The following is a 15,030-nucleotide window of genomic DNA, read 5'->3' as shown; positions in this document are numbered from 1 at the left end:
CATCTTAAATCCTGGAAATTATAATGCTGCCAACTTTTCTTCCATAAAAATGGTTTTGTTCTCACAGCCGCTTGTTTATAAGGTACCTTTAGCATTAAGCCATCAACTCGAATATCAACATGCTCATCAGATTTTGAATTGTCATTCAACTTGTACACAGCCATGAACTGATTAAGACTCTGTTTTAAATCCAACAGAAACTGATTTAACCATAGAATGCTTCTTTCATCCACAGTAAACTGAAGAGCGTTCAGCTGGCTATAGAGGTTGGGAGATGGAACTGTGGAGAAAAAAATTTTTAAAAAATTTTTTTAAATAAATGATAGTTCTAAGTCTTACCTGAGAACAGAAAAGACATTTTTAACAGGTTGCATTCTTTCTTAAGACAAAAAATTTTGAGGTGTTATTTACAAAATTAAAATGACACGTGAATAATAGCAAACAAATATAGATAGACAAAAAACATTTTTCTATACTTCATTAACTGAAATATAGCATAATCTAAAACTTACCTTGTAAATAAGTACTGTTTAGAATTATTTTCCTAAGATTATAGTCACCAAGAAGCAAATTTCTAAAAACATTACCTCATGATGAAGTATCACATCAAAGTTATAGTCCTCAATCATATATTTCTGTAAGAACTTTACTTCCTGAATCTTAATTTGAATCCTCTAGAATGAGAAAAGTCTAATGACCAATTTCTTATGAAAGTGGTATGCTAAGGAGATTTCCTTGAGAGGAGGGACCATGCACGGTTTTCTTTCCCACTTCAATGAAGGCCTAAAACAGTGCTTGGTGCAAAGCAAAAACTCAAGTATCTCTTGAATAATCAAATAAATAACTTTCTCATTAGCTCTCCCAAAATAAACTAATATTTACAATAAGGGGGTACACACTTCCTAAAATCCACATATATTTCTAACATAAAAACCATTTAGTTTTCAGAGCATCTTGGTGAAGATCTTTTATTCCAAAAATTCTGACATATTTACTTCTACCAAAGCTAAAAATATGAATATCTAGAAATTTTAGACTAAATAAAGAAAAATAAATCCAAGGTGTGGGATACCAGTAGAGAGAGATCATTGTGTAACAATGTTCTGAAAATGATTTTTTTTTGCTTATGTTATTTATTCATTCACTTTCCTTTAGCAAAGATTCACTGAATGTCAACTACATTCTGTGTACTATGCTAAGCACAAAGAATAGAAAAAAGAAATAGGGTCTGGTCTTTTTCCTTAAAAAGTTCATAGTTTATTACATGAAACAGATATAAAACCAGAAAAGTTATGATTCAAGTCTATCAGAGTCATGCAACTGTGATACTGAGGTGCTTGTCTTTGGGAATAGAAAGGAGTGGGGTGCTGAGGAGACTGCATTATGATCTGGAAAAAAAAGAAGGAGAGAGAATCTCAATGTATAGACTGAGTGACAAGAGGAGCCACAGAGATGACTAGAGAGCAAATGTATTCCCCAATGCCAGAACACAGTAAGAAACAAGAGCCCTGCAAGCAGATCTGGGACTAAGAAAGGAAACTAGTACAGCCAGCAGAAAAATCTATATGCAGTTTACAACAGAGCTGTAGGTCTATTTTTGAAATAGATTATTATGTAGCTATTGAAGATATTAAAAATGAGCTTGTAGAAACCTCAAATATGCTCATACAATTAAGGGAAATAGGCAGGATAAAAATAAAATATGTAAAAGAAATACATGAATTAAAAACAGGACTAACAACACTATACTTACTGTATGGGCTGAATTGTGTCCCCCCAAAATTCATATGTTGAAGTTCTAGCCCCCAGCATCTCAGAATGTGACTATATTTGGAGATAGGTCCTTTAAAAAAGGTAATTAAGGTAAAATGATTTCATATGGGTGGGCCCTTTTCCAGTATGACTGGTTTCCTTATAAGGGGAGATCAGGACAAAGACACACAGAGGGAAGACCATTTATAAGCCAAGGAGGCCTCAGAAGAAACAACTCTGCCAACACCTTGACCTTAGACCTCTTTCTAAGCCTCCAGAACTGTGAGGAAACACATTTCTGTTGTTTAAGACACGCACTCTGTGGAACTCTGTGGTACTCTGTGGTACTTTGTAGCCTTAGCAAAGGAAAACACTTATGTTCAAGCAGAAATTATCTCAAAGTTGTAAGACTTAAGGGCAATTTTTTACTTTTGGTATTTTCTTTTTTTTTTTTTTTTTTTAATATAACAGGCATATATTACTTTCACAATGATAAAAGAAAGTTAATATATTTATGAAGACTGATTACTTAGTATTGTTCAAAACAGAGATATCAAGAAACATAAGGACTGAAAATTCATCCCTGTACATGGGGGTACAAGATACTCTCTACTTTTGTTTCTCTTTGAATATTTCCATGACACAAAGTTAAATTGAAAAACAAATAAGGGCCAGCCCATGGCTCACTCGGGAGGGTATGGTGCTGAGAACACCAAGGCCCCGGGTTTGGATCCTATATAGGGATGGCCAGTTGGCTCACTGGTTGAGCGTGGTGCTGACAACACCAAGCCAAGGGTTAAGATCCTCTTACCGGTCATCTTTAAAAAAAAAAAAAAGAAAAACAAACATATCCTAGCAATTCCACTACTAGGTATTTAGAGAGGTAGAGTTTAAACTGCTTGCAAGAAATTTTATAATTTTTTTTCAGAAAAAAATGTATAAATTATACAATGGAATTATAATTCCCTTGGTACATGTTAACAAAACTGGTAGAAATAAACACAGATAAGAAGTCATAAATCCTAGAAATTAATCTTAACTCTGAAGAAAAATTACTTATTCAATAATGTGTTTTATTTAAGGAAAACAATTATTTGGGGGAGGAGGGTTGGAACACTAAGATTATGCAATTACAGACAAATGGCTGTTTTGAATACCCTGGGGAGGCACTGTAACATAATGGCAAAAAAAAAAAACCAACTTCATATTCAGAAGACAATGCCTGAGTTTCAACTGTGCCATTTTACTCCCTATAAGATGCTGAGCAAATATCTTAACCTTCCTAGTTTTCTCATCATTTTAGTCAGGAAGGTAGTGAGAGAAACAAATGAGAAAACACACCAAACATGGTTAAAAAGCATGAAGATAGTGAGGATTAGATGCTGGAACTTTGGCACAAATTAGGAATAAAGCAATAAAATAACTGGACATCTCTATTCCTCCAAAGTAATATCCAGGGTGCCTTTTTACTTAGCAAAAAAGACAAACACTAAGGCATGAGCATCAGTGTTGAGCTCTTTTACCTGCCCGTAATCCTGCGACTGGGCCAATTGTTGAGCTAGGGCTGGGTCTGGCGCTCACCGACCCCTCAAGCCCATTCACAGACTGGGTCACAAACCCTTTACACACCAGGCTGGGTCATCAGACCCCTCACACACAGGTGTACAGCAAACAGGTCCTTGGAAGCCGTAGGTTGGAGAGCTTGGCTGCTTGGAGTGGACGCCTGAGGCAGTAAACGCCAACCAGGTGGTGGGGCTGCCCATGTGCACTAACTCCACCCACACACAACTTATTTACAAAGAATGCACTGCACCACCCCCAACTGGACCTAAGGCAAGGCGGTCTGATTAAATTATTCTATTTTCCCAACAATCAGAAATTCCTTTTGAAACTAAAAACCTATATTAAGTCAAAATTAAACAAATAGGCAAAGTAGGTCTAAGTATTTTGGAGTTTCACTTTTAAAGAGAGGACATAAAATTTGTTTTCTCCAATAACAAACCTATTTCATCTAAATACCTTTTCTCAACTATGATTTTCAACTAAAATAATGGAAAAGATATCAAATAAAGGCAACTTTTAGTTTGAAGAATTCCTAGATAAACTGAGACAACAGCACAAAATTTTAATATTCAAAGAACACAAATATATAATCATTTTAACTTTAGGATGCCAAAGTAGCTTACAAACAAAAATTCACATAATTCAATGTTTCTAACAAAATGTAAATCCTAAAAGTTGCCAATAGTATACATATGAGCATTTAAAAACAGCCAAAAAAATTCTCTATAGGTAAAGAAGGACAACTTTAGTTATATATTTTTCAAATAAAATATAAATATAAATATAAAATAAATGGTCATTTATACTAAAGAAAAAAATTACCTTATTCAACAAGTAACCTAATTTTCATTCATTCTTTCATTAACAAACACTTCCTAAGCACAAAAATGAGTTAAACTTCAGATAAAATGATGCAGGAATACCACATGATTCCTACCATCAAGGATGCCACAAGCTAGTGAGGGAAAAGGACATATGAACAAATAATAATATGTGTAATTACTGTACTAGTTATGTAATATACACAATGATAACAAGAGTAAAGAACAACAGATTTTCTTTTTTTCACATTTTTAAAACTCAAAAACCTAGCAAAAAACCCAAAAAACTTCCCAAATAATGGACAAATAATAACAGAATAAGAAATTCTCTCACTTGGAAAATCCTTTCCATCTGGATAGTAATATTCTGTGAATTCTATATAGACAGCTGACATTTCTTGTGGAAGATACAGAGATTTCTTATTGCAGGAAATCATATTTTTGGGGGAAGAACGACATTGTTCTGCTGTAGAGACCTGAAAAAATAAGTTAATATTAAAGTCACACTGAATAAACCCTTTCCAAAGAATTTATGCAACTTCAAACTCTTTTAAAACTGCTTCCAATAATTTGCTAATGCTTAATTTCCAACACAAGCTTTATTATACATTTAACTTCACATTAAATTATTTTTAAATAATACCCACCAACTATTCAGAAAACTTTACAACCTTTTTTGGGTCCTTATCAATTACAAAATCAACTTTATACAATATTCCCTGCAAATTTATTATTTTGAGTATCAAAATAAAAGGTAGGAAAATAACAATGACATTCTATCAGACAACACAGGTAAGTAAATGGCAGAGTCAGAACACAGATCCAAGTCCTCAAGGTGAGAATGCTTCTCCAGTATGTTGTTGTTAATAATTGTCTACCATAATTTTTCTACTATTATAAAAAATAATACAGCTATATACAGAGTTTCAGTTTGAGATAATGAAAAAATTCTGAAGAGGGATAGTGGTGTTGGTTGCACAACAATGTGAATGTACTTAATGCCAATGAATTGTACGTTTAAAAATGATTATAATAGTAAACTGTTATATTTTACCAAAAAAAAAAAAATTAATTAAATATTTCTACAAACACTTCTACTAATTTGATCTCTTAAACTATTTGTCCCAAAAAACTATATTATTAGTTTGAAGGTTCTAGTTATACTTTTTCACTCTCTCCCCCAAACAGCTAATTTATAATTACATCAAAAAGCGTATATACTAATTTCCCCAAAGTTCAACCAATAAGGTTTTTAGGGTAGTTTAGCAGACTTAGGGATGTATTTCAAGGTTATTTTAATTTTTTTCATTCATTCAATAAATGTGTATATTTTTCATATGAAGTATTTTTTCAATGGTTTATGTTTCCTCTTGATAAACTGCCTATCAAACCTTTTGATTATTTGTACAGTCTTAATAAATTTAAGTTAGGTTCCTAACATTATCTAATTAAAAAGCCTTTCCCTGCATATATGGAAACAAACCCTTCTCAATTCAAAGTGTCAATTTATTTTAATAAATAACAGCTTGTTTCTTTCTACTTTCAAGTTAAAAAGTTATTCAAATTGGGATAAACATACTATTTTATTTTCTCTTACTTTTTATTTTATTTTGTTTGTTTTTGGTGTATTTGTTGTGTATGTGGGGTTTCTCAACTGTATGTTGCTCTCAACCATTCGAGATTATGGATGTTTCCTCCCCCTCATTTCCACATGAACTTATTTAAATTTTAAAATGTATAAGTCTGCTTTAAAATGCTGCTATATATGTATATACACACACACACATATATATACACATATACATACATATACACACATATATATACACATATTAAAGAAAGAAGCATTGCATAATGAAAAAACAGCTGTTTAATAAGGGTTTCTCAAAATCGCCACTACTGACATCTTGGGATGGATAATTCTTTGTTGTGGGGAGTTGTGCTACGCATTATAGTGTTAAAAATTACAGGAGGCCATTGTTTTGGACTAAGTTCCTAAACTATGCCCCAAAATGCCAGACTAGAAATCAAAATGTTGTCACTCCTGCTAAGTTCCATGTCACCAAACCTAAACTAAGTTATGGTCTGACATTCCCAGAAACCAGGAAAGAAAGAGAACAGCCAATTTCTCAAACAGGGCAGTTTAAATCTTCAATAGGTATGATAATGAAGTTCCCTCTGCTTTAATTCTTACATAAAAAGGACAGCCTGAAGTAACCTGATGTTAAATAATCAATTATTTTTCTATTGTTCTGTCTCCCTGTGGCCACCTTACAAGAAAAGTAACCTTGAAATGACCAATCTGCTTTTTGTTCTTTGTTTCTGCTTTCTTCAGCCTTTTCTGTCTAGAAAACCAACCTGTTCTGCTGGGCTCATTGGAACACTTACTCTATTTTATGGAATGAAGTGTTGCCCCGTTCTAGAATTGAAATAAAGGCAACTAAGATCTTTAAATTTGTTGTAATTTTGTCAGTCAGTATGATGTTTAGCAGCATTACTGGCCTTTACTCACTAAATGTCAGCAGCACGCCCCTCTGTCTCCAGAAATTGCCCAAAACTGTCTCCAGAAATTGCCAAATGTCCCCTGGGGGACAAAACTAGGCCCAGCTGAGAACCACTGAGTTAAATGAAAAGTCTTCAGATAAAACTAACTTTCAAAGCTGTAGACTTATCAAAAAAAACTCAAAACAATTTATAATGACTACACAAATATGAAATCCTTTTTTTTTTAAAAGTCATATATCCTATTGTCTTGGCCTCAAGGATTGCGATATTGGACCACATTGTGTGATTACAGCCTGAACAAGGTTGTTAGTAATATAAATGAGACAGAGTTCTTCGCTTTAAAATTATGTCCATAGTACAGCTAATACTTGATAGTTCAGTAAAGCAAAAAAAAGCATTTTAGTTTCCTGCATAGAGACCACTGTGTAGTAAGGAATTTGGCCTCCAAAGAGAGGTCTGGCCTTTGTCCCTGCTACTGGTAGGGAACCAGGAATGGGAAGTTCCTAACCATGGTGGGCCCCTGGGACCACAACTGACAGTTTATGCTAACAAGATTACTAAGGGTGGGGCTGGCTACACTTGATAACTCTTAGTTGTGTTTAGAGGACGAGGGCTTTGAGTCATCTGCTATCAATCCATCCAGAGACTGAGTTCAACCACATGGGCAATGCTTCATGCATATTGTTTCACATCCATACCGGGAGGCTAACATATCCTGAGGACAAGTTTCACATATGGAACGCTCCCAGACTCTGCATTTCTTCTTATGGATGTTTCTAATTTGTATTCTTTCCCTATAATAAATGTGACTATGAATACAATAGATTTTAATAAGTTCTGTGAGTCTTTCTAATAAATTACTGAACCTGAGGGTAGTTTCAGGAAACCCCAGAATTAGCAGCTGGTGTCAGAAGTCTCAGGCAGAGCTGGCAGTCTGGGCTGTGTCCTTAAATTCATAGTTTCTAATCCTGGGTAGCCATATAAACAAAAATTAATGAACTGATATTTTTTATCCTATCTAATTTGGCCATTTCATAAAACTGGTCAAGATTTTTTAGATAAAATGGTGACATTAGTTATTAGAGTTGCTTGTATGAGGTACTAAAAGTGTTTGTGAGAAGATTTAATTTTAAAAATAAAACATACCTGATAGATAGTGAAATCTGCAAGTCTAACCACAACAGAACTAGACATTAGCTTAGCTTTTGATTGTTGAGATAATACTGAAGGTGTTCTAGAGGTCCCTTTCGGAGTGTAGTCTTTCTCTGTAGGAAACAAAAACTCCTTTCATTTATTGCAAAATTATTTTTAACAGTCACTCCTTCATTATTAAGACAGCTACTAGAAATATATATAAATACTAATTTCTCAAACAAGATAATATATGTGAAAATACTTTATAAAGTAATACAGGAATGTAAGTTATTGTGATAATTATCCTTTTTAAAACAGGAATCATACTTATATCATCACATTTAAGTCACTCTCCTTCAAAAACTTTTACCTGGAATTATAGTTAAAAATGAGAGATATACTAGCCATTTAAGAGTCTGAAAAATTCTACCTGGGTATTACTCTTATTGGTTACATTAATTTTAAAAGTGATTTGATCCATAAGCCTTTGTTAATCTCAATGAAGGGTGCAGAATTTTTAGACATTAATACAAAATAATACTTATTTACAGAAAATATATTATGATCACACACACACACTCTCTCTCAACATTAGGGTAATGCTATAATGTTGTTATAGGTAAAATACCTGTTTGTGTGTGCTGGGGAGAGGCATGTGTTGGGGATTTGGGAGGTGAACCTACATTATGATCCTTCACAGCCTGTTTAAGCATTTCAACATTGCAGTCAAATTCATGTAACAAATCATTGGCCCATCCATTTTTTGCTTTCGTTGCATCACTAAAATACATCCAATGATTACAACTATCTCCTGTAAAATGAATAACAGATATTTCACTGAAAAATTCACAATTTTCATTTTCTCTATTATAGCAATGCTTCCAATGAGATTTAGTCATTATCTCCAGAGTGTCTTTCATATTCAAAAAAATGTACAGCTTTCACCTACTACTTACTACTCCATAATATGAGTAAAACATTTAGAACAGAGAGAAAGAGTGCTAAAAGCAAGTAATCTGGAGGGGTTTCTATTTCGTAGAACTCATTCTTGCTGGAATATCACTCAAAGTTTCAATTTAAAGCCAACCTTCAGTGGATGCTCAACTACCAGGTAAAGGTCAATTAGACAGAATCTAGAAAATACCATCAAAGAAAAAAATCCTTTCATTAAAGATTTGTTGTAAAGTGACTAACAAAAACCTAACCCATAAAAACAATAACATGATGATTATGAGAATATTTAAGAAACCAATAAAACTTCTCAAGATGGGTATCAGTCATAAAGATATACTCATATATATATATATATATACACACAGTCATCCCTTGTTATCCACAGTGGATTGATTCTAGGGCCTGCCTAGGATACCAAAATCCACAGATGCTCAATTCCCTGATATAAAGTGGTATAGTATTTCTATACAACCTATGCACATCCTCCCATATACTTTGTTTTTTTGGGGAAGGGGGGCAGCTGGACAGTATGGGGATCTGAACTCCTATATACTTTAAATCATTCCCAGATTACTTATGATACTTAATACCACATAAATTCTGTGTTAACAGTTGTTATACTCTATTGTTTAAAGAATAACAACAAGAAAAAAAGTCTGTACATGTTCAGCACAGATGAAATTTTTCTTTTTTTTCAAATATTTTCAATCTGTGGTTGGTTGAATTGATGATGTGGAACCCACAGATATAGTGGGCTGACTATATTAGTTTTGGGAAAGAAAATACAAAACCAGAAATATTAGGTTTTTCTATAACAACTAAACAAAAGCAATATGTACATAAAAGGGTTAAGAAAATAAAATCTGTATGACCGAAAGTTTCATCTCCCAAAATATGAACAATTCCGACAGTTAAAAAATTTTAAGTATATGTAAGTAACATGTGAATCAGGATAGGATATCCTTCAAAGGAAATAAAAATAAATAGTACGACCTTTAAATTCTGTCAGGTACCAATATAGAAACAACAAACAATGGTAGGTGAAAATGTGTGAACAGAAAAGTTTTTACCACTTTTTAGAAGTCTTGGAATACTTACTATAGTTTTTTCCTCATTTGTGTGAATTACAAAAACAAAAAGCCACATACCACATTGAATGAGGCAGAGATGGGTAGAAGATCAAATTACTTAACTTGGCCGTAAACAATCACACTTTCTCTGTTTTTACTATTTGGGAGAAAAGAACCTTTCAATACTTGATTACTATAAAGCCTATTAAATCAGGAATCTTATAAGTTAGGTAAACCTACTGTTATCCTTTTCTGATTTTTACGTATATAAATATATCGTTAAAAATTCAAAACATATTAATGACTTGCTTTTGTCACAAATAACAAAATGCATGTCTAGCACAAATGCATGTCAGTTCTCTGTATTCTGGTTTTTTAAAGGTTTAAATCAGTTATTTAGCAAACTGTCAATTTCTAACAATTATAGTTTCCAATAATCTACATAAACTTCAATATAAAATGTGTGAATATTTTTATGGCAATTCTATTTTCTTGGTAAAACACTGCCAGGGGAAAACTAATAAAGACCTCTTGATCTCTTTTCTCCTTAACAAAGTAAATTAAAATAAAATAAAATGAAATAAAATAAATTAATTGGCTATGTAATTTTGAATCAATATTTACATCTTTTAAAGAAATTGTTATACGCACCTGCTTTATGATAAGGATAATAATCTATAGTAAGCTGTGTAAAAGAGAGTTGCATAGCCCCTCCAGTAATACGTCTGTTTGACTCTGGGAAAAGAAAAACATGGAATTGATAGAAAGAAAGAGAAAAATATTAAACAAATTTCAGAAACATTTAATTTACCATAAAAACAAAATCTTTACCACACTTGGAGTCCAACTAGTGGCAACTGTCTCTCTTTTATCACAGATAATACATTAAGGATATTAGGAGATATAATTCAATCTAGTAAGTATTTATTGATACCTATCATTTGCAAGGTACTAGGCTAAAAGGTGAGGATACAAGAATAGTAGAATCTCTGCTCTCCTAGAGCTTATAGATGATAATAGCAGAACTTTTATATTCACAAGCCCTGTCCATATACCAGGTATTGTTTTAAATACTTTAGTTACACTCACTCATTTGATTTTTATAACAACCCAGTAAGATAGGTACTACTATTATTCTTCCCATTTTCTAGATAAGGAAATTGAGGCACAAAAGTTTTAGTAAGGAGGTCAGATCACACATCTAGTTAAGTGTAGGCTGGGATTTGAACCCAGGACACCTTAACCACTACACCATATCATCCTGCCTCTTGCCAAAGAGTCCATTAGGTTAGGTAAGTTGTCCTAAGTCACACAGCTATAGGAAAATCAAAAGTAGACTGACAACCTACATAATGGGAGGAAGTATTTGTAAACTACACATCAGACAAGGGGTTAACATCCAGAATATATAAGGAACTTAAACAACTCAACAGCAAAAAAAAAAAAAAAAAAAAACACCCAATTAAAAAACAAGCAAAAAACTTAAACAGACATTTCTCAAAAGCAGATACAAATGGCCAACAGGCACATGAAAAACTGCTCAGCATCATTAATCATCAGGGAAATGCAAATTAAAACCACAATGAGATATCACCTCACTCCAGTTAGAATGGTTATTAACAACAAGACAAGACAGAAAATAACAAATGATGGTGAGAATGTAGAGAAAAAAGAAGACGCCTACATTGCTTAGTGGGAGTGTAAATTGGTACAACCACTGTGGAAAACATTATGGAGGTTCCTCAGAGAACTAAAAATAGATCTACCCTACAACCCAGCTATCCCACTACTGGATATATACCCAAAGGAACTGAAAATAATATATCAAAACGACACCTGCACTCCCATATTTATCGCAGTACTATTCACATTATTCCAAGAGATGGAAACAACCTAAATGCATGAATAGGTTAAAAAAACCGTGGTATGCATACTCAGCTATTAAAAAAAAACGAATCCTAACATTTGCAGCAACATGGATGGAACTGGAAACCATCACGTTAGGTGAAGTAAGTCAGACACAAAAAGACAAATATTACATGCTATCACTCATATGTTGCATCCAAAAAAAATAAAAATAGTGGTTCTCATAGAAGTAGAGTTGAATAATGGTTACTAGAGGGCAGGGGGGAAGGGAAGGAGGAAAAGTGGCAGACTAACGGGTACAAAACTATGCTACTTGCCTTAAGTGAATCACTGTGCAGTATGCATGTATTGAAACAAGATACTGTACCCCACAAATATGGACAAATAAATGCTAAAATATTTTGAATTAAAAAAAAAAGTAGATAAGGCCGGCCCGTGGCTCACTCGGTAGAGTGCGGTGCTGATAACACCAAGGCCACGGGTTCGGATCCTATATAGGGATGGCTGGTTTGCTCACTGGCTGAGCGTGGTGCTGACAACACCAAGCCAAGGGTTGAGATCCCCTTACCGGTCATCTTTTTAAAAAAAAAAAAAATAATAATTTAAAAAAAAAAAAAAAAAAGTAGATAACAAGTTGGTATAACTCCAACATAAAAATCAGATTTCAAAATAGCACAGGCAAATCAACTACAAGAAAGAAAAATAGAGACTACGATATAGCTATACTTGTTAACTCCAACTTATCTCAATTTAAGTTGAGACTCGTAATAGTACAGACTCATAATCCCTTATCTAAAATCACTGGAGCCAAATGCTTCAGAAATCAGAATTTTTTAGATTTTATGAAAGTAAAATGAATATACAGAGTATTTCATGCAATATTCCAAGCAGGTTCTGAGGCAGCACTAAGTAATAAAAAATAGCAATTCTGCAGCAAAACTTATAAACATTTACACTAAGGGGGTAAAATAAAGACAACTGATAACAATGTGTTGCTTAAGGTCAGGTCCTGCCATGAAAGGAGTTTTCCACAAATTTATGAAAAAACATTTCAGAGCCTTTTGTATTTCAGAACAGTAAAGAAGTGATTATAGACCTGTACTATCAGAGAGCTATTTTGGTGGAGGGGCTTTCCCCTTATTAAAATCATTCAGCATATTCTACGATGAAATAATAGTAAGGAAAGTAAAAGAGCTTAGAAAATACTTTCTCTGTTCTGATGCTTATTTCTTAAACTTGACCACTTCATTTCGTTACTTTAACTTTTTTGGATTTTCCTTTCAAATCAATAAAGCAGAAGATATCAATGATAAAAACCAAATGACACAAAGGTGGACAGAGGAAAAGATAACAGATCCCTCTGCAACCCCCAAATCTTCCTCACTTGTGCCTCCCACTCTTTCATCTGGTAGCTGATACCTGGCTCATCTGTCTGATGAGAGCAGGGTAACTTCTGCGAGGTATCCACTGTCTCAATACTTACTTCCTCAGTTTTCAAAATCCGGAGCAACAATCTTCATAGATATAGATTATGATTCAGGTCTGAGGTGCACAGGCCAGGTATCTGTATTCTTAAAAGAACTTCAGCTTGATTGTAATGGGCCAGGGATATCCTCTGGCAGAGAAACAGAAATGCCTAGCACCAAGACTATGGAACTACCATAAAGATTTTCAAAGTGATGAAGAGAAGCTTCCTGCTTACTGTATTAACTGCATAGGTAAAAATAAGAGGTACAAAAGCTAAAAGAAAAGAAAAATATTCCTTTTTTTGTGTGTGTGGCTGGCCAGTCCCGGGATTGAACCCTCGACCTTGGTGTTATCAGCACATGCTCTAACCAAGAAAAGAAAAATATTCCTAACTGGAATTTAGCTTCCTAACTAAATTTTGGGAGGATGGGAGAGGGGGACACAAAATATGTTAAACACAGTTGTATTTACACACACACGATCCAGAAATATGTAGATAAACCACAGTGCTGAAAACACATGTGCAAATAATTATGAATGGAATATGGGCTAAAATTTACTTTATGGACAATTTCAAAATTATGAAAAAGTTAATTCAAAGGCAAGTATAATATTTCATCATCCTCCAAGGGTGTCATCTATTTAGTTTTTTGATTTTTTTAAACCTAATTTTACTGTTAGCATTGATAACTAACAATTACGCGTTAAGTACTAACTGCTAAAGCAAAATAAAATTTCCTGCCTGTGTACAGTGCTTCATATTACACTTTTCATCTGTGTATCCACATGAATATTATGACAAATTATCTTATACTACATAACTACATAATACATATAATAAATAATCCAGTTTTGTAGTCAATTCTAGAAAAACCAAAATAGTTTGAAATAGCAGATGTTATTACCTTTTTCTTTAGCATGAATGTCATCACATATGTGTAGATCTAGATGAGAAATCACTAAATGATGGGAGGTTTCTTTAACATCAAAGTCATTGAATAGTTTCACAATTGCATCATTTAAATCAGGAGCATTTGAAGTCTGTGGTGTCTTTACTTCCTGGGTAGATGTGGCTACTGTCGAGCTCTAAAAAAGATTCAAAACCACCTTATCACTGCCAAGAGAAATATTTGAAATTTCACACACAGAAATCCTAAATATTTTCAGTATTAAATTCATGGATGCTGCTTCTGGGGAAAAAATGAGCTCTTCTATAAGCTCTTCTGCTTAATTGATAATCATAATATTTCTTAATTTTCAACATAGTTTTCTTGCTCTTTTAGAGAAGGATAAGATGAAGCTAAGCAAATATTTATGGTAGAAGATGGGTATAAAGTTGTAAAGATGAGCAAAGGAACTGTTGACCACTTTCTGAGGCACTATCTTGATATCTGAAATAATGAGGGCATTCTTTGTGACACCTAAAGTCGTGACAGAACAACTACTACCCAAGACAGCAACTCTGGTATTGTGAATGGTTAAGTAAATCCACTACAAAATATTATGGAGTGACAAAAGTTGGTAATAACAAAGACTAAAGACATGGGAGAATTTGTATATGCTTAGTACAACTATGAAAAATGCAAACACCTAGGCAAAAAAACCTGTAAGGCAATACCTGAAAATGCTAACACTGGTTTTATTAGTGTGGTGGGATGACAGAATTTTGTCTTTGTTTCTAGTTTACTAATCTGTATCTGTATATAGTTTCCTAATCTATATTTCACTTTATATAAACATATCCATATATTATATAAATAAGAGCTATGGTAACATCAAACTTTTATTAGTCTTTAACTACAACCACCATCTGTTAATGACAATCTAAGCTATATAAATCTTCACTGAAAGCCGTAATAGACTAGTATGTATGCATATGATGGTAATATTGTAAAATA

The 15,030-nt window shown here is 33.4% G+C and overlaps 1 protein-coding gene across 2 annotated transcripts in view; it reads right to left on the bottom strand.

Annotated features, from left to right (window-relative positions):
• Positions 1-15,030, bottom strand: part of BLTP3B (bridge-like lipid transfer protein family member 3B) — an 85,806-nt gene that overhangs the window by 30,706 nt on the left and 40,070 nt on the right. For both annotated transcript variants that reach the window (XM_063075407.1, XM_063075408.1), the window contains 6 exons: positions 14,038-14,218; positions 10,451-10,534; positions 8,404-8,586; positions 7,788-7,906; positions 4,471-4,612; positions 87-280 (listed from right to left, as the gene is read on the bottom strand). In XM_063075407.1, the coding sequence (XP_062931477.1) occupies positions 87-280; positions 4,471-4,612; positions 7,788-7,906; positions 8,404-8,586; positions 10,451-10,534; positions 14,038-14,218 (903 nt within the window). The remainder of the gene's footprint in view (positions 1-86; positions 281-4,470; positions 4,613-7,787; positions 7,907-8,403; positions 8,587-10,450; positions 10,535-14,037; positions 14,219-15,030) is intronic.

The sequence above is a fragment of the Cynocephalus volans genome, chromosome 12 (genome assembly GCF_027409185.1).
Source record: "Cynocephalus volans isolate mCynVol1 chromosome 12, mCynVol1.pri, whole genome shotgun sequence".
Classification (NCBI taxonomy): Eukaryota; Metazoa; Chordata; class Mammalia; order Dermoptera; family Cynocephalidae; genus Cynocephalus; species Cynocephalus volans.
Note: the sequence above shows the minus strand (reverse complement) of the source record. Positions and strands in the feature narration are given on the sequence as shown.